Below are 25,465 nucleotides of genomic sequence, written 5' to 3'. Positions count from 1 at the left end.
AGAAAGTAAACAAACAATTTTGAGGTGTCCCCAGAACCATGTAAATGTCGCCGGGGATGTCCTGCAGAGACGTCGTCAACCCGTGTGCAAGGACCAGGTTGAGTGAAGGATATCCCGGTTTCCCAAAGTGGCAGGAACTACCCCAGACAACGATAGCCTCAACTGCAGGAGTATGAAGACAACGAAGCTGATGGCAATAGCTATGAACGGAACGCAACTACCAAATAACTGGCAGCTAATTTTCAACTATTTGGGTCATTGTCCTAGCGGCCTTAGGACTGAGGGCTCATGCTCAGGGACGGAGCGTTCTCTCCTTCCTCTTGGAACTGTGCCTTCCTCCTCTGTGGCTGCCACGACTTAGAACAGCAAACAAACAACCAGTTCTTCTTCTCCCTCGCCCTTCGAACTTTTCACTCTTCACTCTACACCTTCTCTATTCGCAACACTTCTTCTCCCACACAAATCTCTACCATCACCACCCAAACCCAAACCATCTCACCAGCCATGCGCTTTTACAACTGAGTAACAACAAGAACCTGCCTCTCAACAAGAGCAACAAAATGTTCACGTATTTTCAGAGGCTTCCCACGGAGCTGCGCGACGCCATCTGGAAGTTCGACCTTCCGGAGGATGAACCGGAAGTGTGCATCGCGCACCCCGGCATGCTCAAGAAGAGCTGGCAGTACCCACGCAAACTCTTCATTGTGTACACAGCTTACCCGGTCTTGATGCATATATGCCAGGAGTCCCGAGCATTCGCCCAGAACTTCAAGTTGAGTGGTGTTCGATTCACCACTCACCAAGGCACAACTGCGCGTGTCCCATTCCGCTTTTTCCAGCCGGATTTTGATACGCTTTTCTGCACTCAAGCCAACTTACAGGACAATCATGACAGCAATCTTGTCATCGACTGCTTGGCCCATGAGCCTGGCCTGGACTCAATGTTCTGGGAAGTCCGTCACTTGGCTGTTGCGACTCGTGAGTTCCCCGGCATAATCACAGACACCATCTTCGACGTCCTCCGTGAGTTAGAGACCATCACGCAAGTCTTTGTGAGCTCTTCGACAGACGACTTCAATGGTTGGACCAAAGAGGCCTTTGAGGCCCCTAAGCGCCGATGCAAGCTGCGCAATCTTATTCACACCCCTGCATGGCAGAGAGAAATCACTGGATGGCGTGAGGGTGATGATTTTCTTGAACACGTGGAGTGGTATATGGAAAGATTCCGCAAAGAACTCGACATACATGGACGAAGATCCTTCCGGGAGGAATACCCACGTGGCCCTCACGAGTACGGGGAAAACGCTTGGGACCCTGCTCTGAAGGAGTTCACCGGTCTCAAGCTATATGCAAAAATCTTCGTTGAGTATGAGGCTGGCAACTGGACCGAGGAGTGCTGCAACAGAAAGCTGCCGGCTGACGCACTGCTGGCGCCGCGTCAGGAAGATTGGCACCTGCAAGAACCAGAGAATGAGACCGGAGACTGTGACGAAGAATTCGAGGACTTGGAGGCAAACCCCGACGACTTTGTGCAGGTTGTGCCTGGACCGACTTATGACTCCGCTTGGGATTTTGATGAAGCCATACGCGACGTCTACGACCAATCGGTCGATTTACTTTGAAGGATGTCTCAAGCAAACTGCATGGCTACAACTTTCAGAGATCCAGACAAACACTGGACTTTTGCATCAGGGCAAGTATCTTCTTTCTTTTATCATGTCTTTTTTCCTATTTCATGCAGCTGTGGGCTAACGGCTTCCCATCCAGATGGCAATCCCAAGTCATCGTACTTTGCACAATCAGAAATGAACTTGGATGATGGGACGAAATTACCATATGTTGGTTTAGGAACTTGATAAGACGGAACGTGGGAATTGGATGAACGAGTGGCAACGAGGTCAGGACGACATAAGGGATTGGATGGACGACGCGCAATGATGCGAGGGCCACGAGATCTTGCAGCAAACGCTTGTCATCCACGACAACGAGGACGAATCATGGAAAGGGGACATGTCTCAGATTAATACACTTGCTACAACAGACAGAGCCCGCATTGAACTACAGTTTGCACAGCATGAGATTTCTCCGAGAAGTGAACGAGAAACTGGCATATCAGAATTACCCGGCAGTGGCTGTTGCTTATCACTAATGCTGAGAGTACGACACGCAAACCAAGCAAGGTTATGTTAATCTGAAATTTGAATTATGGGTTTAATAAGAAGAAACGCCAGCCCGGAATGACCGCCCGCCGCCCAAACCCAACGCCGCCATATGCTGCTATTGTATACACAACTCGGAGCCATCAAGCAAAAGCAAAGTCCGCTGAAGCAATTTCGCTCCCATGTATGCAGTGTATGTCCTTCTCTCAGTCTCCCTTAGTGGAACCCTGACCACCTTGACGGGTATCGTTCTCCTTGTTGCAGACTTCTATTCCTCTTCGCGCTGGCGAAGGGGTTGTATGAAGCCGAGTTCATGTTGTTCTCGAGAGTATCGGAGCCGGTGGACCTTCTTGTCTCAGACTGCTTAAGCGGACTTCCAGCCTTCACCGGGCTCCCTCCCCTGCGCTGCTCTAGCGCCGCCATTTCCCGCGAATTGCGAGGAGACATGAAAGCCTGGTTCACGTCGTGCAGGCTGGTTGCCTTCTTCAAGGGCGAGTTTGCGTGGGTGAATATCCCCATGTTGCCTCCAAAGTTTGTCGAACCGGTGTTTGCGGCCATGTTCGACGTGGAGGTGGAAGTGGATTGATACCCGGTAGGCAGGCTCTGTCGAACCGATCTCGTGCTGGGGACTGGCGTAAAGGCCTCAGAGCGGCGGCTCGTCGTGGGTGTGAACAGGCGAGAAGCGAAACTGCTGGTCGGTGGCGTGTGCACAGGCTCGTCCTGCTTAACGTGGGGGTTGGGTGTCGTGACAAATTCTTTCTTGATGAGGGTAGTAGGAGTGCCGACTTCGACGAAGGACTCCTCATCCTTCGATTCTTCTGGAGAGCACTGCGTACCGACATCGCGAACGACCGGGTGAAGACGCGGGCGAACAAACTTCGTATCGTACTCGTGGAGGACTTCCTTGTGGATGATGGCCGTGTCTTTGATCTGCTGCGCATACCGAGACTGGACGAAAAGGAGCTGTGCCGAGAGAATGAGTTGCAACACGATGCAGTTGAAGACAGTCACACTAGGCCGAGGATCCAAGGGAACGAGCGGCAGGAACATCATGTAAACGAGGACGTGACCAGGGCTGAAGAGGCAGAAGAGCTGCAAGGAAACCGGCAGGGGGTCCCAAACGCTCAGCTCCCACACGTCATGAACTTGATCGGGATGAGCTCGCGACTCAGCAGTCTCAGGGACCAATAGGTTTCCAAGTTTTCTGAGAGGGGAGGATGCGGACGGATCCAGGTTGGCCTTGACTCGTTGCGCGGAAGGAGTATGCGGCTTGTCATCGACGTTGACTTGAAACAGCCGGTATTGCCTCGTTCGGGTCATCGCGTAAAAGGCGTTGGCAAAGGAAAGAACGCCCAGAATCCAGACGAGAGGACGAATCTGGGAGACATGTTAGCCTGTGCGATGCGGCAGTCACACCGTGATATTTGTGACTTACCACGAAGGTGATAAAACTGCCGGAACCCGCGTCGTTGAATACATCGTCCTCAACTTCCGAGGTGAGGCTATTAGCTCTGGCCAGAAGAAAGACGAAGTTGAATCCAAGCCCAAGTTGCGTCCCCAGTGCCTTCGAGTCCCAGTCTCTTGTCTCCAGCTCCTCAGACAACCATAGCAGAGTATCCATTGGGTTGAGCCACGCTTTCACGCGCTCGGAAAGCGGCTTCTTCCTCACAAGGCGCGGCATCTCGTCGGGTTCGCGATTGCGGCGCGCAAAGTCGTTTCCGTCGATCTGATGATTGATGGTCTGGAAGGGGTCGAAGGGAGGGGGCGACGAGGCCGAAGGTGGTTGTTGTCGCTGGTTGAAATTGTTTACAAAGAAGTCTGGGTTTATTGATTTTTGGGGATGTTGTCCCGCCAGGCAGGAGCTTCTGACAGGGGTAAGGTACCCTCTGTTAGGCAGGCCCCAATCTGGATGTCCACGTCGAGAGGCAGGTATATCTGCTGCAGTGGGGTTCACTGGAAGGTTCAGTGGCTGTTAGTAGCGCTGTGCTACAGGCAGTACCTGGCGGCGAATCGCTAACAGTTCCACGCAAGGTGCCGTCTGTGGCTGTTCCGCCGCCGCAGTAGGTAATCAAGGCAGTACGTCAATCCGCTCGCCGACTCCTGGGCATCGCAAGCTCTCCTACAACCCGCATCAAGTCACCCGCGCCAGGATGGCTTCACAAGCAGACTACAAGGACCGGCAGTTCCTCGCCGTCATTGGCGACGAGGTCAGATGAACCGATATCGATGACATCTCTGCGATTGTCTTTGCTGACGGCCTCGACAGGACTCGGTCACCGGCCTCCTCCTCGCAGGCATTGGAGTACGCCCCCTCGCAAGAGCGACAGCTTCGGCTCGACGGTTACTGATGGATTGTGCAGCACGTTAGCACGGGAGCCGACCAGGAGAAGAACTTCTTGGTCGTGGACAGCAAGACCGACACCGCTACGATTGAGTCCGCGTTCGAGTCGTTCACCACAAGGAAGGACATTGGCATCGTTCTGATTAACCAGCACGTTAGTTGCATCGAGAACAGGAGGGCTTCGCAAGGTCATAGTTGACAGGAGGACAGGTTGCCGACCGCATACGACACCGCATCGATACGTACACAGCCGCATTCCCGACCGTCCTCGAGATCCCGTCCAAGGACCACCCGTACGATCCAGAGAAGGACAGTGTTCTGCGCAGAGTGCGCAGGTTGTTTGGCGAGTAAATGTGTGCTCGTGTCACCTCAGAGTAATCGAGATTGGAAGAATCGTTGTTACGGGGGTAGAGAATGCAGATTATGGACGGACCAGGCTGGTCTGTCATGAAATAAATCGAGAGCTATCAGTCTAGCACCCGCTACCCTTTGTACCTCATTATGCCGACACTCCTACGCAGAAAAACAATTTGAAAGGCAGAAGAAGCACCCTATTTAAGTGGCAGTGTGTTCCAAGGTGCTAATGCTAAGGCCGAGCTATGAAATGGAAGTCCCCTTAACGTCAATCTGGATGCGTATCGCTACGTGCAACTGTAACCCATACTCATACTCCGTCATCGTGAAACCATCGTGATGCTTGTGATTATTACTTTAAAGCTCGAGACTGAAGAAGCTCTTTTTCTGGCTGCGGGAGAAGACGACAGAGGCGGTCAAGCAAGTGATGGGCTCGTCGTCGGCGGTGTAAACATCAGCGAAGACGGTGTACTTGCCCTGTATGTTCGTTCAGCAACGGGGCGACAGAAGCAAGAAGCAGGGTCAAACTCACAGAGGGAATTTCGTTGGGAAGCTCGACAGACTTGGTGATGCTCAGGACGCCCTTCTCGATGGGGCACTCGAGGTCGACGTTCTCAATCTGCTCGCAGAGGTCCGCCTTCGTGCTGATAAGGCGAATCAGGCCGTACTTGACCTGCAAGAGGACGTAGGCGCCCTTCTCGATGGTCTCCTTGACGGTACCGGAAGCCTTGATGATGAGCTCCTTACCACTGAAACGCCATGTTAGCTAACGATTGTTTCACGATGCGGGTGGTTGTAGTGCGTCATCATCACCAACATCGTTGGGTGATGTACGCAGGGCAAATGGGACGTACGCCTGAGGAGGGTTGGGGGAAAGGTCGACGCTCTCGATGGAGACGACGTCCTTGCTGTGGTCCTTATCGCAGAACTCCAGAGGAGACTCGCCAGGGACCTTGGAAGCCTCGTTGACGATGACGGATTGGTCTCTCTGGACGAGGACGCTGGCACCAACCGGTGCGAGACCGGCGGAGAGGAAGGCGATGACGGCGGTAGCGAACCTCATCGCGAATAGAGGTTTATTGTTATTTCGGTAGGTGATTGCTAAGGGAGCAGAATTGCGAGTGCTCGAACGGGAGAGAAATCGACGTTTAGCAATATGGCTCGGCGTGAAGTCGTCGATGTCCGAGGCTCGAAGCTTAGCGTTGTAGAGATGGCTGGCGAGGCAAGCAAGGTAGCGGGTAGATAGATGGATGGAGTAGTTCCTGCAAGAGGCTGTGGTTGGCAGGTGGTGAGCAATGGGGCTGGGTTCGGGGGAGAACGTCATGGGGGCAATCAAGGATGCCTCTGATTCGCCGCACGGGGTGGACCTTGGTTGGCACAAGCGCCGTTTCCCTCCACAGCGACCATGGCGACATGAAGGTACGAGTGCTGCAGATACATGGGCCAGATTGCGACAGAGCAGCTCTTTGGATGAGAGATGTGGTGATTATCGTGATCATTATAAACAAAAAGCTGTCAGACATCAGCAGAGAGCATACAGTCACTTCAAATCGACGCTTTTCTAAGTTTCCGACAGTCGAAAAGACTGTAAACAATGGCATTCAGTCCCCCAACATGTACCTTGATTTGTTGGTGCACGCCAGGGACGCTCGAGCCATCTCGAATTTCCACTTTCTGCATGTCCCCTCAAATCCCACATCGCATTCGTTATCAGCGCAGCTTCAAAGTTGATCTCCAGGACGATCAGCAGCCTCTGTGCGGATGGCACTTTGTCACGGCGACTGGTTCGAATTGAAGCACGAATCCTTATCAACCTGTCAGAGCCGCATCGGGCGACAAAGATGGCGCGATTGAAATCTCTTCATCATCATCCAAGCAGCCAGCTTTCGCCTCCAACCGCGCTCGCCCTTGCGACAGCTGGAGCCATGTCACAAAAACCAGCTGGGCCGTTTCGACTGTGCAGGTATCGCTGGAAGATCCCTGGAGTCCTGGTCCCGTGGACAGGTCCAAGCAGGCAGTCAACGACATCAGCATAAAGAGCCAAGTGGCCCGCCTAGCTTTCCCCCTACCTCTATTTACACAGGCGTCTCTCCCTCCCTCTCCCCCAGTCACAAGCTCTGTCCTCCTCAAGCTCTCCGGTGTCAGGGCCAGCGCAGCATGGCCCGGCTTCCGATCTAACCATCTCCAAGTCCCGAGTGCGCAGGTTTCGTGACTGGACAACCATATTCCCGCGATTCAAGAGGTGTACTGCTGCATGGATGATTACCTGAGGAAAAGGTAGCCACAACAGCAGGAGCCACACCCACCTTATGCATTGCCCACGATGGGAAGCTGTTCTTTTTAGGGTCGCATGGTCGCCCGTCCGGCCACGACCCAATCACAGTTGTGTCGAGTGCAGGGAAGCCAGCGCAGGAAGGGCTTCCGCTGCAGTGGACGATGGTGAGAGACGTGCGAGGGATGGGCCAACCTGCTTCTTGGACGAAAATTGGGGCACCGTACGGACGTGGGACTGTAGGCCGTAGGTGCTTCAAGTACCGGACACTTCAGCATGTCGCCTGGGCTATCAGTGTCGCAAACTTTTTGTTAGGCCTCGAGCATGCAATTGCTGGACAGGGAGATCCTAGCCAACAAAACACTGGCCGCGAATCATGTCGGGAGTCCTGACGCCAGCTGGATGCGGATGGGCGTTCGAGAGTCGCGACTCTTTGTTTTGTTTGTCTGTTTTGCCTGGGCTGCTGACTGTCAGCTGTTGGAGGGAGGACGGGCGGGGGCGAGAAGCCAAGTACCGCCCTTTCCTATGTCGATCTGATTAGGGCGCAGGAAGAAAAGAAACACATGACGGCTACTCGAGGCGAGGCGAGGCCAGGCTGCTAGTAGCTGTTAAATTGACTGTGTCGTTTTGTTATTTTGCCCGCGCTAGCCTAGTTAGGAAGCTGTGCTACTACTGCTATAGTTAATCTACCTCTCTAAGTACTACCCTCTTAAGCTATAACGTCTTATTATTAACTCTATTAACTTAGCTAAAAAACTCTTATTAATACATATACCTCTATTTAAAAGTAAAATTAAACTTACTAGAGGTTTCTATTATATTATTTATCTTCTAAGCATATTAAATTATTAATTTTTCTATATTTTTTACATTTTTTAAGATAGTTATAATATCTAATATTTAGATCTAAACTTCTATTTTTAAGGAGTACTAGCTATATATTTATATGTAGTACTACTTCAAAAATATTATATTATATAAAAAAAGAGTAGATAATAGTAGTAACTGTTAACATATAACATTCTTTAATAATAATAATGATGATATAAGAATAATAATAACGCTAAACTTACTTTAATATTCTGTATAAAATGAACTAATAAAGTTTAAGGTATAAAACCTTATATAAAAATACTTGATTTATTATAACTTATAACTATAATATTGATTATGTAATACGTATAGTTACGTAAGCACCTTATGTAATTAGCAGTTTAGCAGGTTACGTTTCAGGTTATCTTTCCCCTCACTTTTCCCTACTAGAGGATGCAACCTGCGAACAACAACAACCAGACTCATCACAATACATCTGTTCCCTTATTCTTATCTATACAATTAAATGCTCATAAATGCTCAGAATTATTACCTTTTATCATAACATTACCACATCTATAACCTTATACTATATAGGCGCATATACCACGCCCCGGAATACGCTTATACCTGTGCTAACAATAAAGAACAGACTAAGACCCCTATAGATTAAGATCTGTGAAAACAGCCTTATGAAGGCATGATGAGAAGGAAAGCAAATCACCTACCTAGGACGCTTAAAGCAGTAAAAAAATAGACTTACCTACTAACAAAGAACCACAACAGGCAATAAGGAAAAGATTTATCCAGTAGATATCATAAGGATATAAGAATAATATAGAACTCAAAGTTACTATCAACAAATAGATAACATTTATGCTGATTAATAGCAGAGCTAAAGCAAACTTTATTACCCCCTAAGCTATCAACAGGCTAGAAGTATAATAGGGAGGAAAAGAGCGACCATACTAGCTACACACAGCAGAAGGAGAAGAATTCAAGTATGAAGGAGGTACTATCTATAATAAGACTGCGCCCCTCAAGATAAGCTACCTAAATCAAAAAGAAAGAATCTAATTTGATATTACTGATCTAGGAATATATAATATAGTGCTAGGACTACCCTAGCTATAAATAAGCAACCTACAGATAGATTAGAGTAAAGGCTAACTCCACTAGGACCATGATAACTCAGTCCCTGAGCAGCCCTATTAAAACCAGGCCTCAAATGAGATGATATAATAAGGAGCAGCAAAATGATACCTCTGCTACCTCAAAGCAAAGGAAGGTATGTTATAACTACTACTAATAATAGATCTTAAATAAAATAATAATCTACTTCTGTTTATCCCAGAAGAATATAGAGTTTATGAGAAACTTTTTGCAGCTGAGTTAGAAACTGGACTGCTAGAACACATTAGTTTTAACCACGAAATACCCCTCAAAAAAGTGAAGGAACCACGCTTCAACAAAATCTATAGACTTAACCAGATAGAGATAGAAGCCCTAGATAAATACCTTGAAGAAAACCTTAAGAAGGGATATGTTAGACCCTCAATATCACCAGCAGGAAGCCTAATCCTATTTATACCTAAAAAGAATAGAAAACTATAATTATATATTAACTACTGCATGCTTAACGAAATAACGATTAAAAATTATTACCTACTGCTACTTATTGACGAAATGAGATAACTCCTCCATGGAGCTAACTGGTTTACAGCTCTCAACCTCAAGGGAGCCTATAACCTGATCAGAATGAAGCAAGGCGAAGAATGGAAGACCGCCTTCAGGACACGAAAAGGATATTTCAAATATCTTATTATGCCCTTCAGCCTTACTAACGCCCCTGCAACTTTTTAGAATATAATTAACCAAATCCTATATAAGTATGTTGATATTTATATAGTAGTCTATCTTAATAATTTTCTTATCTTCTCACTAATATTTAAAAAATATAAAGAAGATATATACTATATCTTATAGGCCCTCTAAGAAGCTAAGCTATTAGTTGAACCTGAGAAAAGCGAATTTCACATATAAAAGGTGGAATACCTTGGATTCACTATCACCCCTAGAAAAGTCTGTATATCAGAAAACAAAGTCAAAGCTATTAAGGAATGGCTGGTACCTAATAACCTCAAGGAAGTCTAAGGATTCCTAGGTTTTATCAACTTCTACTGCAAATTTATTAAGGACTATAGCAAAATTAATGCAGCCCTTATAAACCTCAGCTGCAAGGATACACCCTTCACGTGGGAAGAACCACAGCAGACAGCATTCCAGAAGATCAAAGACCTTATCGCTAGCAAACCTATCCTAATTATTCCTAATCTAGTGAAACAATTCGAAGTTAAACCAGACGTATCTAACTATGCAATTAGAGCACAACTATCTTAATAAGATTCAGAAGGGTAACTACATCTATACGCCTTTTTCTCTCATAAGCTCTACAGACCTGAACTCAACTATTAGATCCATAATAAAGAACTTATGGTAATTATTAAAGCTTTTAAGGAATAGAGACCTAAGCTCTCAGGAACCATCCATAAAGTACTTATATATTCAGACTATAAGAACCTCTTACACTTTATAACTTTAAAAGTATTAAATAAATAATGGATTAGATAGTTAGAATTCCTCTCAGAATTTAACTTCTGAATTATCTACTGAAAAGGATTAGATAACAGTAGAGCTAATGCTCTCAGCTGATAACTAGACTATAACATCTTAGTACCTAAAGAAACCTAGGTGCTTCTTAAAGGAAATAATAATAGAGACCTAATACTAGCCACTAAACTCTTGATAATAGCTGGATAATTTAGTACTAGCCTGCCTAGCAAAGTAAATAATAAAGCAATTATGGAGTTTCACGCTTGCCCTGCATATAGTCACTAAGGAATCATGAAAACCTAGAAACAATTATAATAATAATATGGAAAAAAGGTCACTAGAGAATATATAGCAAAAGTAATTAAGGATTATGAGGTCTGCTTTAAAAACAAACCTGCTTAACATCAGCCTTATAGTATGCTATAACCTTTGCTTATGCTGCAAACTGCTTAGCAATCTATATCACTTAACTTTATTATCAAACTACTGAAGTTATAAGAGCCCCTTATAGGAGTATATTTTAACAGCGTTCTTATTATTATAGACTAACTTCAAAAATATGCCTACTTCATCCTATATAAGGAGGTAAGCAATACTGAAGAATACGCCTATATATTCCTTAAGTATGTTATCTCTAACTATAGAATACCTAAGGAAATTACGTTAGATAGAGATAAGATCTTCACATTAAATTTCTAGAAATTAATTATATCACACCTTAGTATTAAGCAGTTAATATCTACTGCATTCTACCTATAGACTAACAGACAAATAGAACGAATTAACTAAATTCTTAAAACCTACCTCTACGCCTATATTAACTATAACCAAGATAATTAGGTTATAATGCTGTTAATAGCCTAATTTACCTATAACAGCATAATAGGAGAAAGCATTAAGGAATCCCCCTTCTACCTCAACTATAGATTCGAACCAACTGCCTATAGAGAACCCTGAGCAGGCCTAGCTGCAGTGAAAGCTGTTACCTTAGTATGATAAATTAAGGATATCTAGGAAAACATATATAAAGAACTTGAATTTATATGATAAAGAATGATAAAATTTAGCAATAAATAAAGGATTAAGGGATTAACCTTAAAAGAGGGAGATAGCGCCTATCTTATATAGCGAAACATTAAAACAAAACAGCTAAGCGACAAACTTGACTATAAGAAACTCAGACCTTTTAAAATCTTATAAGTAATCTTACTAGTTAACTATAAACTTGAACTCCTAGAAACCATGAAATGCTATCTAGTATTTTATATCTCACTCCTTAAACTAGCCCTATGAGGATTATATATAAATAACCTCATTATTATGGAAGATAACAAACCAGAGTATGAAGTTAAACAGATTATTAACTATATATAAGAACTATAAGGTATTTAATACCTCATTAAGTAGAAAGAATATAGATATAAAGATAATATATAGGAACTAGCTAAGAATATTATAAATATAACTAATAAGCTTGCATATTACTAATAATAACACTAAGAATGAGGAACCATACTAGCACCTATCACACTAGTCCAGAAGAATATAGGATATAAGCGAATCAGACACCTATATTAATATATCAAGCCACTAATAGGAACAGATTAACTGCAATAAGGGAAACTATTTATTTGCTTAAGGATATTAGAAGCTAACTAAGAACCACTCCTTAAGGACACCCCTAGAGAACCCTATTCCCTAACAACTAGAATAGAGTTAAGTAACCTAAACTCAGCTAATAAAGAAGGAGATAAAGCTATATTAGGATAAACTATATCCTAATCTCTAATAAAATCTGCAGGAAGATAGTTGGAACTAGTAGAAGGAGGATATACCTCTTCCTGCTGATGCTGCTCCGCCTCTGCCTCCTCCTGTTCCACCCGCTCCAGCTCCTCTATACTATTAATACCACGACATACTGCATATATTATCTTCTCAAACTATATCTTCTTCTGCTTATAAAGACGCTTAACCTTAGCGTCTAGAGCATGATGCTCCTCCTCAGCCTGTTCTAAGGCATCCTTAAGTTTTTAGTGTTAATCCCTAATACGCTGGAGTTATTATGCAGAAAGACTTTGGAGGTTATAGTAGGATTTGCTACTGTGAATGTATTTAGCATAACGAGAGGAATCTAAAGGAGAAACCTTATATAATGAGAAGCTGTAATATTTATAAGATAAGCAAATAGGCATGATGATAGAACGCTGAAGAATAGTGGAAAGTAAAGAATTCTTTTTAACTATCTTTTTAGCAGGATGACTATTAGGTGATAATATAGCCTTTTGTTTTTAAATACAACCTGATATAGTGTTAGTATTATAGGTAAATTAGGAAGTATAACTGATAGATCCCCAACCTAGGACTAATGACCTATTTATGCTAGGCCTTGAGGATAAGACCTTTAGAGAGGAGACCGGATGTTATAACCTAATAAGCATAATATGTTAGAATAGCCCCGCCTAGCATCTCAGCAGCTAAATGCAGAATATATATAAGCAGTAACACAGGTGTAACTAGGAACTATTAGGAAAGGAAGAACTATAGTATAGGTTATATAACTTTAGGAATAGCATGGATATAGGGCAAAGATGGATATGTTAGATATATCTACTATCCCAGCTATCCATAGATATATTAGATAGCATAGATATCCTATATAGCCACCACAGGAGATACTATGCAGGACTTATATATAGTATAACCTGAGCCTAGCTTATGGTCAGACTTCTATAGCTCTTCAGCAATCAACTTAGTATTTATCCTCATGGATACTCTCAGCTTACCTTCACTGCGAATTACTTGTTAGGTCTAAGACTGATCACCTTAGCCTCTGAAGACCTGATCTACTATCAGCCTACGACCTACGACCTACGACCCAGACCACGACCCTGTGTACTGTTATAACGTGTCAATCCCTAGCTTCTGTTAGCAGACCCTACTGTTGGATAGCTGACTGTAACAGAAAGCTATAAAGTTAGCTTATAAGATATTTATAACTATTAATACTATTTCTATAAAGATAAATATAGCTTATTAATATTAATTTAGCTCTTTTTAAATATACTAACTAAGAGAGATAATATAGCTTATTATATGGTTTAATATAGCAATAATAATAAAATTAACATTATTTTTTAGATATATAAACTTTATTTAGATATATTACAAAGAAATCTAAAGTTATTAATAATAAATCATACTTATAAAATAAATAATATATTACCCCTACTACCTATCTATTTTTATTATTATTTTAGTTTATTATTATTCTTATTTTTATTATTAATAATAAATAATAAATTAATTACTTCTAAATACTATTTTTCTAAATTATAAGTTTTACTACGATTAATACTATATATAATACTACTTTTTGCTTTATTTTAACTAAAACTACTGAATCTTTCTAATAGATACTTCTATAACTATATAAGTTACCTATAAGAACTATATTTCTAATTTAAATATTATTATTACTAATTTTGATACTAGATTAAAGCATATTATCAAGTATATTTTTCTCTATTTATAATAATAGTCCTATATATAATATATACTTAAAAATATTAACCTTAATACAAAGAAAAAATAGAAAAACCTATAGGTGTTTAAACATAACAAAGAGGTTATTATTATATTTAATAATAGTAATATTATTAAAGAGGCTTTAATTTATATCTAAAATTATAAAAACACTATATATATTATTTATAAAGAAGCTATATATATATAAAAAATATAAATTTTTAATTTTACAACTTCTCTATTAAAAAGAAGTATAACTATAACTTTAATAGCTTTATTAAAGTATAATATATTTATATCTACTTATTAATATATAAAGTATATAAAAAAGCTTAAAAATACCTTAAATAGTAGTTTTATAATTGAAAATATACATATAGTTTTAAAATATATAAATTATACTAATTTCTTTAGTAATTATTTTATGTATTAAGATTATATCTATCTTATACTTTAAAAAGTTTATTAATTATTTAATTTACTATTTTTAGAACTATAGCTATAAAATAATATTACTTATGAAGAGTAATTATTATAAATTAAAGTTCTATTTTATTTATTATCTTATTAACCTCTATATTTTATATTAGAAGATCTTTAAAATAATTATTAAAAAATAAAAATACTATAAGATTTAGTTTAATAATAAAATATATAAAAAGCATCTTACTAAAAATGGTATAAAATTATTGATAGCTTTATTTAATACATATTATTTAAAGCTCTTAATTTTCTACATTTTTAGTTTAATATAATAAAAAAAGCCTTTTTATAATAATATAGCTTACTAACTTATATTAGTATATTTATAAAATAGTAGGAGCTATTTTGCTATTATACCTTCTTTTAAAAGATTATAATTTAGAGATAGTATGGCTTTTTAGCTAGAAGATATTAATAATTACTAACACTTTAATAAAAAATAAATAAGTTTTAAAGTCTATTTATCATTAATTTTTTACTAACTTCTATAGCATAAATTAATTAAGATTAGATAGGTTACTTTTAAGCTTGAGTTAAATATTATCTTATATAATATATACTACTTTTATTATACTTTTACTTTTAATTTCTCTAATAATAAAGTTTTTATTATTAATTTAAATAATACATAATATATACTTTCTATATAGCAATAATAAAAAGCTTTTAAAGTTTTATAGGTATATGTTTTAAAAGCGGCTTTATTATAAGCTTTAGCTATATTAATATTAAGTTAAATAGATAAGAGTAATAATAAAAATATATATTATAAATAATAACAACTTATAAATAAGATTACTAAGTTATATAGTATAATAGCTACTTTTAATATTTTCATTAAAGCTTTTACTAGTTATTAAACTTTTAGTTAATAATAATAATTTAAAGTTATAAAAATATAATAATAAGAAGTAATATTACTAGCTTAATAAATAGAAGATTTTTAGCGTTAATAAGTATTTATGATATTATAATAATAATCTTTACTCTTTTAGCTAAATTTATTATTATTACTATAATAATCTATTTTTTAATACTACTATTAATATAATTATTATTATTAATATAGCTACTAAGTTAAATATAGCTATTATTGATAGAATTATAAAGCTAATAATAGCTATAATAATATTAATATAGTTTTTTTAGTTAATAAAAATTATATAATGTACTAACTTTTTAATTAAAATCTAGTAAAACTATTAAGCTTTAAATACTTAAATCTAAAAAGTTTTTAAACTATTTAATAACTTAGTAAAACTTTAGCTAATCTAAGCTAATTAGAAAATAGGGATTTAACTAAGTAAGTCCTAAGGTTTTAAGCTTTTAACTAAAAGCTAGTTATAATCTTAAATCGAAGTATTATATAGTAGTTTAGTAGAGATTCTATAGAGTAGCTGTGTTAGCCTATTTACTTATTATGTACAGCTAGCGTAAGCAAAATAATAAAACAATACGGTCAATTTAACAGCTACCAGGCCGCTCGCTGCGCGCACCACTGTCTCTTTTACGTTGTACAGTTGCAGTTGGATCAGCCAGGGCGTTGCTGGATCGAGGACCTGAGGCGTGTCGCTCCAATAGCAGCGCCAGATGGTGAGAGCAGAAGCGAAAGATGCGCAAAGGCGCCGCGCGCAGTCGCATTTCAAGGTGCGCAGTTGCGCTGGGTGGAAGCATTGACAAGATAAGACTGATACAAGTACCGGTACTTGTATATCTATGACTGCTGAGGCGGATTGATGACACCTAAGCAGCCCAAAAGGCAATACCCCTTGTCGCCATGTCGCGTAAAGTTTAAAGGCAGCGTGCCATTTACCGAACATTTGGAGGCCGACCTGGCTTTCCCAGATGAGGGGTGAGCCGGTTTGGAGAAGACGGAAGCCAGCAAAGCCATCGACGTCCATGGGCGCAGCGAAAGAGTCTACCTACCTACTCAGTGAGGGCGGCGTGGGATTGCTGAGGTCGCAGCGCTTTTTTGAGGGGGCGATCTGGAGGGGGCGAACATGGGCACTCATTGCCGACGGTTTGATGCGATGGTGATGATGATGACATGCCCTGTTGCAAACCGTAAGACGGAGCGGTGACGGTGGCAGATGGTCGTGGAGGTCTGGTTTGCTGCAGTCATCAATCTCGCGGGTGACAGCGGTGGTCGGCTTGCAGGCGAGACGGCATTTTCAGTCTGGCGACGGCACCAATCCCGACAAGATTGCCATCTGAATCGCCGAATTGTTTGTCGACTCCGACGACATATCGCATGCAAAATGCAGGTCTGCAAGTCGCAGGCAGCAAGGCCAGTGGACCATGACTGGGCGGACCGACTGTGAGGTGTGTGTAGCTGCAGGGAGTGGAGGGAGAAGCAGGCGGAGGAGGAGGAGCGACAACAGAACGGCTCCGTGCACGATGATATTAGGCCCTTGCCGTAAGACCCCGTCGGTCATTCTCAGATGGCCGTTGTGGCCAATGAGAAGGGAGCGCGGGAGGTTGAGTTGAGACTCGAGACAAGAGCGACGCGACGCTGCGCAGCGGGGAGCTGCTGGCTGCTGCCCTTGTCGCCGTGGCACATTTTCTAATTCGAAGTCGAAAGTCACTCCTGGAGTCCCGAGTCCTCAGCCTTTTTCTCGTCAGTGGATGCCTGCCCGCATGTATCTCTCTTGGTAGGTAAGGTAGGTAGTGCTAACCTTTCCAAGTCTTTACCCAACACGGTAGCGTGCGCTGGTACAAACTCTAGACGCCCTTCTAACTCTACCGGCTCGCTGAACCTTGTCCCAATGGATCTTGCCTTTGCCCAGGCAGGCTTTCATAGACACCGCAGAATGCAGGCCTGAAGCTCTCCGTCGAGCGGCGCTGGCTCAAGGTACTGGCTGCGTCGGAGGCGACTTGTGGGCGGCCCGGCTGGACTCGCTCTCGTGAGTGGAGGCGAGGGGCGCCGTCACGGTTGGCCTGCACCGATCCCATTGGGCCATCCTCCCTTGGTCCCTTCGTCCTCCAGGCTCCAAGTCCTTGAGGGTCCTCCGACTTGTCTCTCATCGCGCACGCTGTGTGGCCGTACCCCTGGCGCCCGAGACTGGATGGTGACCTGGATCGCCTCCCGATCAGAAAATAATATCCACTCGTAGCCTCCAGGCAGCACACGGGAGTGGTGCGACTGCAGGCAGAGACGGCCACATGGAGGCGAGAGGTACATGCGGCCGCAGGCAGCCAACACCAAGCTGCCATGTCACTCAGGCATCTCCTATTTTTAAAAAATTGCGCATAATCTGCCTGGCTTCATGTCGTCGTCTTAACGGGATGAAAGCCATGGAAACCCCCGATTCTCGGTCGCAGATTCTGCTGGTTTTCCAAGCCGCTCAATCCTCGCCTCCCCGTCTCTGGAACTCTCACAACACCGCCCGATCAACGAGACCAAACCACGCTGACATTCTCATTCTCCCGTGCCGCCCGTCTTCGGTTCGTTCATTCGCCTTTCCGCACGCACACACGCAAACATTCGCACACATTCGGGCCAGACATACTATACGCACACTTTGTTATTGCTTTAGGGGCTTCTGGCGTCTGCACGTACGCCCTTACTCGCCTGGCTGGCTGCGTTTGCCTCTGCTGCTATCCCGTTTCTTTCCTGCTGAGCCTTTCGCAGCCAGAAGGACAGAATGCGTCCGCACAGTCCCTTGCCTCGCCGTCTGGCCCTCCTCAGTGTACGGATACCTTACCGTTACCGTCGCGCGGGTCACCGTCTCTCACCCCCTCTCTTCCGGCCGCCTCTTTCTCCCTCTCTCTCAGTCGTCTCCTCTTCCTCCGCCCGTTCCATTCCCCCCCGCCGTTCCCGTCACATCCGTTCCTACTAGGGCCCAGCGAGGGTCACCTCCAACGCACACCAACAATCACACTCTCTGCCGCCCATTTCTTCTCTTTTATTACTCATTAAATCTTTGCATGCCGTCTCTTGTCCCTCCACTCGCGGCCGACGAGACTGGCCGTTCCCTTTTGTTTACAACATTGGCAGCAAGCCCGGTTCTCATCGAGATGATCAGAGCATCTCATCTTCTCGTCAAACCCATTTTCTCGAGGACAGACGTTGTTGGCCTGGATGAGTCTCTTCCTGCCAAACCAAGATTTTGCTTCTTTTCCCCCCGCTCATATTTTGGCTGACCTTCTGGTGCGGAGGGCTAACAGGCAGTCGTCAGTCCTTCATCAGACGGGCCATCTCTTGTCTGGTTGCGGCCTGAAACCGCGTCTGCCTGAGGCATCCGCATTTCTGCGCTAAAGGGCTGATTGGACTGCCGTAGCCACTCATATCAAAGTGTCCACCGCCTTTCGGGACTAGCTCCAAGTAAGTACTGGTACCTTCGTACCCTGCTTTCCTGAACCCACGGGCTTTGGCTTTCGAGTCCCCCGTCGTCTCCTCCCTCCAAGCCCGTCGAGAGCCACAGAGAAGAGAAGTCTCCCTCTGGGCTGTCTCTTGCTCGCCTTCTCTTTTCTCAGGCAGCGTGTGCTCCGGCTGGCTGGCCGCTGTGGCAGAGCCAGTGCTCCCCAACAGCGAGCGACAAGCCTCCTTCAGCAACAGGCTGCACAACTCACACTCGCTGCTTCAGCACCGCCTGTTGCACCAACCCAGGGCAATGGGTGAAGCTGAGGTCACAGGTGAGTGACGGGTCTGCGCGGGCAACCCTTCCTTTTCCTTCCACCCCAAAATCCCATTTCATCCCCCCCATCGAGTCCGCAGCGGCGCACCAAAGCACAAGGTGCCAGCCAGCCCAGCCCAGCCAGTCCTGGTTCGGTCCCAGTCCTGGTCCCCCCCCAACACCCCAAGTCAGTTCCGACCAGCAGAACAGGAGCAGTGCAGTCACTGTTCCCCTACCCGTTCGCCCTCTCTCTTTTCGGCTTGGCCTGGTCTCTGGTCCGCACGCACCTGCACCGGTACCTGTCTCGCTCAACTCGCACACACACTCTCGCACTGCACCGCACTGCTACTGCTTGGTACTGCTGGTACTGCTGGTACTGCTGCTGCCGCTACCTCTCCTTGGGGACCCATCCATCCATCCATCCTTTCCAGTCCTTCGTGTCGTGCCCCCTCTCTTCCTCTCTCTCAATCTCTTTTCCCCCTTCACCCTCGTCGCCAAAATCACCATTCTCTCCCTCATTTTCGGTCGAAACCACTCGGATTCCTCATCATCCTACCTACCCTCGACTCGATACACCCTTTCGACCCGCCCTATCCCTCACCGTCGACGAGGCGCATCCGCTGAACCCTTTACCTCGACTTCGTCTGCCCTTCCACGCCTCCCCGTGGCCACACGCACTTCGCGATCATTCGAAAACTTTTCCACCCGACGCCCACAACACAACCTCGTGACGTGTCGACGAGGCGTATTTGGTCCCTAGACACAGCTGGAGACTCGGAGACCAACTCGATTCCTCGATTTTCGGCTTCCTGGACGACTTACCCTTTGAACCCGCCTCGTCCGCTCTTCGAGTCCTTTCCTCGACCTTCGCTACGACTCTCGACCTTGCTGAGACAGCCTGTTCTCCGACGAATGACCACAAAATCTGGCGTCGCTGTTCCTTCGGCTTCCTCGACGACTAGTTCCTGCGCGTCTGTACAGGCGTCGTCATGCTACCCAAGCCGCTACGGTAATCAGCTCACGCATACCTCGACTCCAAGCTCCCTTCCGAGGCAATCCTAGATTATGACAGAAAAGCCCCAGCCAGTGTCGACGCAGCTCGCGACTCCTAGTCAGACCCTCTTCGCTCCCCCGAGTGTACCAGTCTCAACCCATGATGTTCCACGAAAGGTCGAGACAGTAGAGGAAGAAGAGCCCTACACTATCAAGTGTATTTGCCACTTCTCTGATGATGACGGAAACACGATTTACTGCGAGACATGCGACACCTGGCAGCACATTGAGTGCTTCTACCCCAATAGCCGCGAGGAGGCTCTCCGTGAGGACTTTGCCCACTCGTGTGCTGACTGCAAACCACGCCCTTTGGATCGGCAAAAGGCTATCGAGCGAACCCGTCGACTGAAGAATGGCGGTGCTTCGGGAGAAACGCCAGACAAGAAGACCAAACGGCTTCCTACCAAAAGCCACAAGAAGAAACCGAAGCCCAACGAACTGCAATTGAACGGCCACCCAGGGGGTCAAGAAAATGCAAAGCACGGAAGTCCGAGCGACCATCCTCCTCCCCCAGCCAAAAAAACGAAATCATCCCATCGACCTTCACACTCGATAAGTTCGCAGAGTGCGAAGCGGAGCCCTTCGTACGGAAACGGACGTGCCCAACCCAACGGTCATCCTCCCAGTCCAGCTACCACGCCCCCAGATCTTCCGAGTGATTTTCAAATACACAACTACTCCGACGGGTTTTTGAACCTCACCAAGAAGGAGGTTGACGCCCCAGAGGTTGAAACAAATTCCTTTGCTAGCCTCAACATCTCCAACACCATGTCCATCTGGCTCCGCGAGCCCGAACGAATGAGACAAGAAACTGGCGAAGAATTCAACGACGTCTTCGCCAAACTTCCTGCCGATATCGAGTCACGGAAACGTCCGCTGCAAGTTGAGAGCAAGAAGCTCTCACTTGGACCCGACACGGTTCTGCCTTGGCAATATCTGGCAACTCCCGCGGCTATCGAAAAAGACGTGCCTTTGATTGAGCTCAACGGCCAAATAGGATTTCAGAAGGACTACTGCGCGGAGCCAGCCAACTTTTGGGAGGAGTTGTCCTCCCCTCTGCCGTTTGTATTTTTCCACCCGATGCTTCCGCTTTACATCGACACCAGGCGAGAGGGATCGAAGGCCCGGTTTGTCCGCAGAAGTTGCAAGCCAAACGCTGTCTTGGACACGTACCTGAACGGTCAATCGGAATACCACTTCTGGCTCGTGAGCGATCGCTACATCGCAGCGAATGAGCAAATAACCTTGCCATGGGACTTCAGACTTCCGAAGAAGGAAAAGGCACGCATTCTGCACCTCCTTGGACTGGGCGACGACGACACCCGCGCGAGCGACGAACCGGATATGAACGACGTTGAGTACCAGCGGATTTCCGGTTGGGTCTATCGAATTCTCTCGGAATACGGTGGATGTGCTTGCGACTTGGGTGCCAACTGTGCTTTCGCCCGTTTCCACCGCCATTACCACGCAAAGATGCAGTCTCGACCTATTGCCCCAAAGAAGAGGAGGAAGGCCAAGACACATACTATCTCCCCAACAAGCACTGGTCACGCTACAAATAGCCGAGCGGCTAGTGAAGGTCATCAAGACGACCCCGAGGCTGACGGCAAGTCGGTCTCCGAACGCAGCAAACCTCCTAGCCGAGACCGTACCCCCGCACGCCAGGGCTCACTGGATCGACCGGGCATACTCACCGAGCCTACAGACAGGGACAAGAGGAAGGTCCAGATGGTAGAAGATTCATTCCGCCGACTGGAGCAACAACCGCCCCGCAAGAAGAAGCGTACTTCTGATGGAACCGGATCGACCAAGTCGAAGCAGAAGTCCACGACCAGCAATGCCTCGACGGGCACGGGCAACTACGTGGACGCTGGCACTTCACGCAGCAAGTCAAATTCACCTGTCCATGGGGCGTCCCCTCCGGGGCAAAACCCCTTCAAGACACCTGCATCCCGAAACGGGTCCATCGCGACACAGTCGGGACGTGAGTCTTCGGCGCCTCGTCCAGTCTACTGCGACGCTGGCGTTCAAACCGATCCCGTCGAAGGAGAGTGGTACAGTGAACCAGCTCTGACGCCGAAGCCTCGGCGCCGAATCATTTCTCTCTCTCAACGGTTGCTGAACAACAGGCATCGTTTGCGGTGCGATGAAGCCGAGAGACGGAAATCACTCCCAACACCCTCCGTCCCAGAGCCTTCGATGACACCAATGGACATCGATTCTACGGCGGACCAGAAAGCAACATCAGTCAGCTCACCCACACCATCGAAGGATACCAACGAGCAAGGGCCCAACAGTTCTCCTCTGGCCCCATCAGCCAGTGACATTCCCATGACTGATGCGCCAACAAGCTCGCCATCTGCAGCAAAGTCACCAGTCCAAGCCGAGCCATCTGCTGATGTCCAAGTCAATGGAGCCAGTAGCCCACTAAAAACCAAGTCGCCTGAGCTCAGGGTACAAATGCCACCAGTTCCGGCGTTCAACGGACCCACAACAGGACCAGCGAGCGCGACAACGCCCTCTTCAGCCAGCACCACGGTGCAGTCGCCTTTCTCCACGGGCACCCTTCCCAGTCCATTTGCACCTTCAGTTGTCAACGGCGTCGCGGCACACCCGAGCCCAGTCAAGAAGAAGCTGAGCCTGAGCGATTACACCAAGAGTCGAATGAACAAGAAGCCAGCTGGCGGACTAAAGACGTCGCTAGCGGGAACCGAAGAGTCCAAGCCAAATATGGACTCCATTGTTGGTTCGCCAGCGACGGAGAAGAGCGCTGAGACCCTGCCACTTGTTCAGGGCAAGGCGGTCAACTCTATTCCGGCAGTGGCGGCAGCGAACAATTCCTTGTAACATATATAGACCGGTGTGAGGTATGGTTTCGGGACGATACGACCACATTTTATCATTCCCCTCTAAATACCACAAATCCAAGGACGGACGGTCTGGTTCCATTTCGGCGTTACGGCGGCGACGGACAGGGGAAACGGTCTGGTCAGCGTTTTTCGGAGATATCAGTTGTATGCGTTTTGTTTCTGTTTGGAGATGCTACGAAAGAGGAAAAACCGCCACGCACGGCATGTTGGACGAAAACATACACCCGCCTTGATGAACGACTCTTTTCATGTCGAACCAGATGGGAAGCGTTTTCTTTTTCTTTCTTTTTTCTGTTCCTGGTGGGAACTCTGGCGTAACGCAAGGCAAGGAGACAAGCGCTGTCAAAGGGGATATTTGGGAAACGGGGTTGAAGAGAGGATTCTACTTTTTCCACCTGCCTCGTGGCAAAATCTTTTTTATGTATTTCTAGGCTTGATAGCAGAGCCAGTGAGAGTGGCTTTGCACCGGGCATCGCCCCGGGCTCCCACGACGACGAAAAGGATCAAATGGATGAACTTTCGCAGCCACGGCGCTGCTTCCCGGCTCAATTCTGTCCCTTCTAACTTGTGACATGTTGAGTCATCCGAACTTGGATGGCTGTTGTTCTTTGAAGTGTTCAATTGTTTGTCTATATGCCCTATCTGCGGAAGTGGCATTTTGTGTTTGTTTTTACTTTTACAGGGTATCTTTTGTTTTCCATCGTATGATACAAACGACCCAAATCCACTCTGCCGTCCCATGAATCAAGAAAAGACGAAAAGCCGGATGGACATGCAAGTCCAGTCCGGTCGAAGGGGGATGCATCTTATAGCAAAAGGCACATCATATATGCGTGAAAAGACACAGAAGAGGCGCAAATGACCCTCGCTCCCAACTTGAGGCGGAGGAAAATCAGTATCGCTTGGTCGTCATGCCCCAGTTGTCCTCCTTAAAGATGAGCAGGGCAAGGCGGTGCCGCACAAACAGGCCGAACAGGCCGACGCCGGCCTGGAGGAAGGTGACCTCCCACGCGAGGCGGTCCTCCCTCAGGGGGCCGCGCCAGACGAGCCAGAGGTTGAGGAGGGTGAAGTTGCTGGTCTCGACGAAGCGGCCCTTGTCGTCGGTGGTGACCTTGAGCAGGCGCAGCTTGCCGAGGAGGTGGAGGGCCTGGGCGACGAGGGGGTGCGGCTGGCGCTCGGGGCTCCAGGGGGTGACGCTGGGTTCGAGGAGGCCGGAGCGGGCGTTGAACTTGGGGAGGCGGTGGCGGGGGCAGGGGACGAGGCCGAAGATCTGCGGGGTGGAGTAGAGGAAGTTGAAGAGCTGGGGGACGAGGAGGAGGCCGAGGGTCTTTGAGAAGTGACCGAGGATGCCGACGGTGGCGAAGACCATGCCGGAGAAGTAGCAGTAGGTGTCGCCGACGAAGACCTTTGCGGGGTACCAGTTGTGGGCGACGAGGGCGAGGGAGACGCCGAGCCAGGGGAGGAGGAGGTAGAGGGAGAAGAGGTGGGAGTCGGTGGCCGGGTGGGGGTAAGGGGTGAAGAGGTAGAGGCAATCGTTGAGGACGAGGAGGAGGGAGACGACGATGCACTGGGAGACCTCGATGCCGTTGATGCCCGCGAGCATGTTGATGGACTGGGGGCAGAACATGGCGACGCAGGCCATGTAGATGTAGTAGAGGATGCCGAGGTCGAAGAGCTCGCCCAGGTAGGGCTGGAGGGGGATGGGCATGACGATGGAGGTGACGCCGAAGTCGACAAAGTAGATTACGAGGATCGGGATAGAGGCCAGGCCGGGGATCCACCACTTGTGACGCCATCGGATGTCGAAGAGGTCGTCGCCGATGCCGAGGAGGGCGGTCGTCTGGAGGGAGATGATGGCGGAGAGCCAGGAAGCGAGCTGTTGTCGGACCAGAAAGTGTCAGTATATACTACATGGTTGTGAGCTGTGAAGCAAAAGGAGGACAACCGACCTTGCTGTGAGGGAAGCGGTGCAGGAAGCGACCCTGCTGGACATGCTCGACGTGGAAGACGACGTCCCTGTTGCCTCCTCCGCTGGTAGCGGCGACGATGTCCTTGTAGAAGGGGAAGGGGATGAAGACGATGACAACGAGCAGGTAGACGGCGGCGCAGACGGCGCCCATGCACTCGGGCAGCTCGGGGCGGTGGTGCTTGGAGAGGTCGCGGCCCTTGAAGCCGGCGCGGACGAAGACGGGGCCGAGCCAGCGGACCATGGAGTAGGCCAGGGCGAAGGCGAGGACGGAGAGGGCGAGGGAGGCGATGAGGGGCTCGCCGTCGCCGGAGAAGGTGTTGAGGAGGACCGCGACGGCCGCGAGGGAAAGGGCGGAGAGGGAGAGGGTTTCGTTTCGGGTGAGGGTTGGGGACGCCAT

At 46.5% G+C, this 25,465-nt stretch overlaps 6 protein-coding genes across 6 annotated transcripts; 3 read left to right on the top strand and 3 right to left on the bottom strand.

Annotated features, from left to right (window-relative positions):
• Positions 1–560: 560 nt before the first annotated feature.
• On the top strand, positions 561–1,622 carry CGCA056_v008356 (uncharacterized protein; the record flags this gene model as incomplete). Its single annotated transcript, XM_037323603.1, has 1 exon — positions 561–1,622. The coding sequence occupies one exon, from the start codon at positions 561–563 to the stop codon at positions 1,620–1,622; it is 1,062 nt and encodes a 353-aa protein (XP_037177450.1).
• A 753-nt stretch (positions 1,623–2,375) lies between these two features.
• Positions 2,376–3,840, bottom strand: mug154 (Meiotically up-regulated gene 154 protein; the record flags this gene model as incomplete). Its single annotated transcript, XM_037323602.1, has 2 exons — positions 2,376–3,536; positions 3,595–3,840. 2 exons carry the CDS (start codon positions 3,838–3,840, stop codon positions 2,376–2,378), a joined length of 1,407 nt encoding a protein of 468 aa, XP_037177452.1.
• A 469-nt stretch (positions 3,841–4,309) lies between these two features.
• On the top strand, positions 4,310–4,851 carry vma-7 (V-type proton ATPase subunit F; the record flags this gene model as incomplete). The annotated part of the gene is made up of 4 exons (XM_037323601.1): positions 4,310–4,366; positions 4,426–4,461; positions 4,520–4,654; positions 4,711–4,851. The coding sequence occupies 4 exons, from the start codon at positions 4,310–4,312 to the stop codon at positions 4,849–4,851; spliced, it is 369 nt and encodes a 122-aa protein (XP_037178040.1).
• A 360-nt stretch (positions 4,852–5,211) lies between these two features.
• Positions 5,212–5,917, bottom strand: NPC2 (Phosphatidylglycerol/phosphatidylinositol transfer protein; the record flags this gene model as incomplete). The annotated part of the gene is made up of 3 exons (XM_037323600.1): positions 5,212–5,331; positions 5,387–5,603; positions 5,709–5,917. 3 exons carry the CDS (start codon positions 5,915–5,917, stop codon positions 5,212–5,214), a joined length of 546 nt encoding a protein of 181 aa, XP_037177454.1.
• A 14,324-nt stretch (positions 5,918–20,241) lies between these two features.
• KMT2E (Inactive histone-lysine N-methyltransferase 2E) lies at positions 20,242–23,076 on the top strand (the record flags this gene model as incomplete). Its single annotated transcript, XM_037323599.1, has 1 exon — positions 20,242–23,076. One exon carries the CDS (start codon positions 20,242–20,244, stop codon positions 23,074–23,076), a length of 2,835 nt encoding a protein of 944 aa, XP_037177455.1.
• A 915-nt stretch (positions 23,077–23,991) lies between these two features.
• Positions 23,992–25,465, bottom strand: ALG7 (UDP-N-acetylglucosamine--dolichyl-phosphate N-acetylglucosaminephosphotransferase; the record flags this gene model as incomplete). The annotated part of the gene is made up of 2 exons (XM_037323598.1): positions 23,992–24,975; positions 25,049–25,465. The coding sequence occupies 2 exons, from the start codon at positions 25,463–25,465 to the stop codon at positions 23,992–23,994; spliced, it is 1,401 nt and encodes a 466-aa protein (XP_037178041.1).

Source organism: Colletotrichum aenigma (assembly GCF_013390185.1).
Source record: "Colletotrichum aenigma strain Cg56 chromosome Unknown KSG_Cg56_contig05, whole genome shotgun sequence".
Classification (NCBI taxonomy): domain Eukaryota; kingdom Fungi; phylum Ascomycota; class Sordariomycetes; order Glomerellales; family Glomerellaceae; genus Colletotrichum; species Colletotrichum aenigma.
Note: the sequence above shows the minus strand (reverse complement) of the source record. Positions and strands in the feature narration are given on the sequence as shown.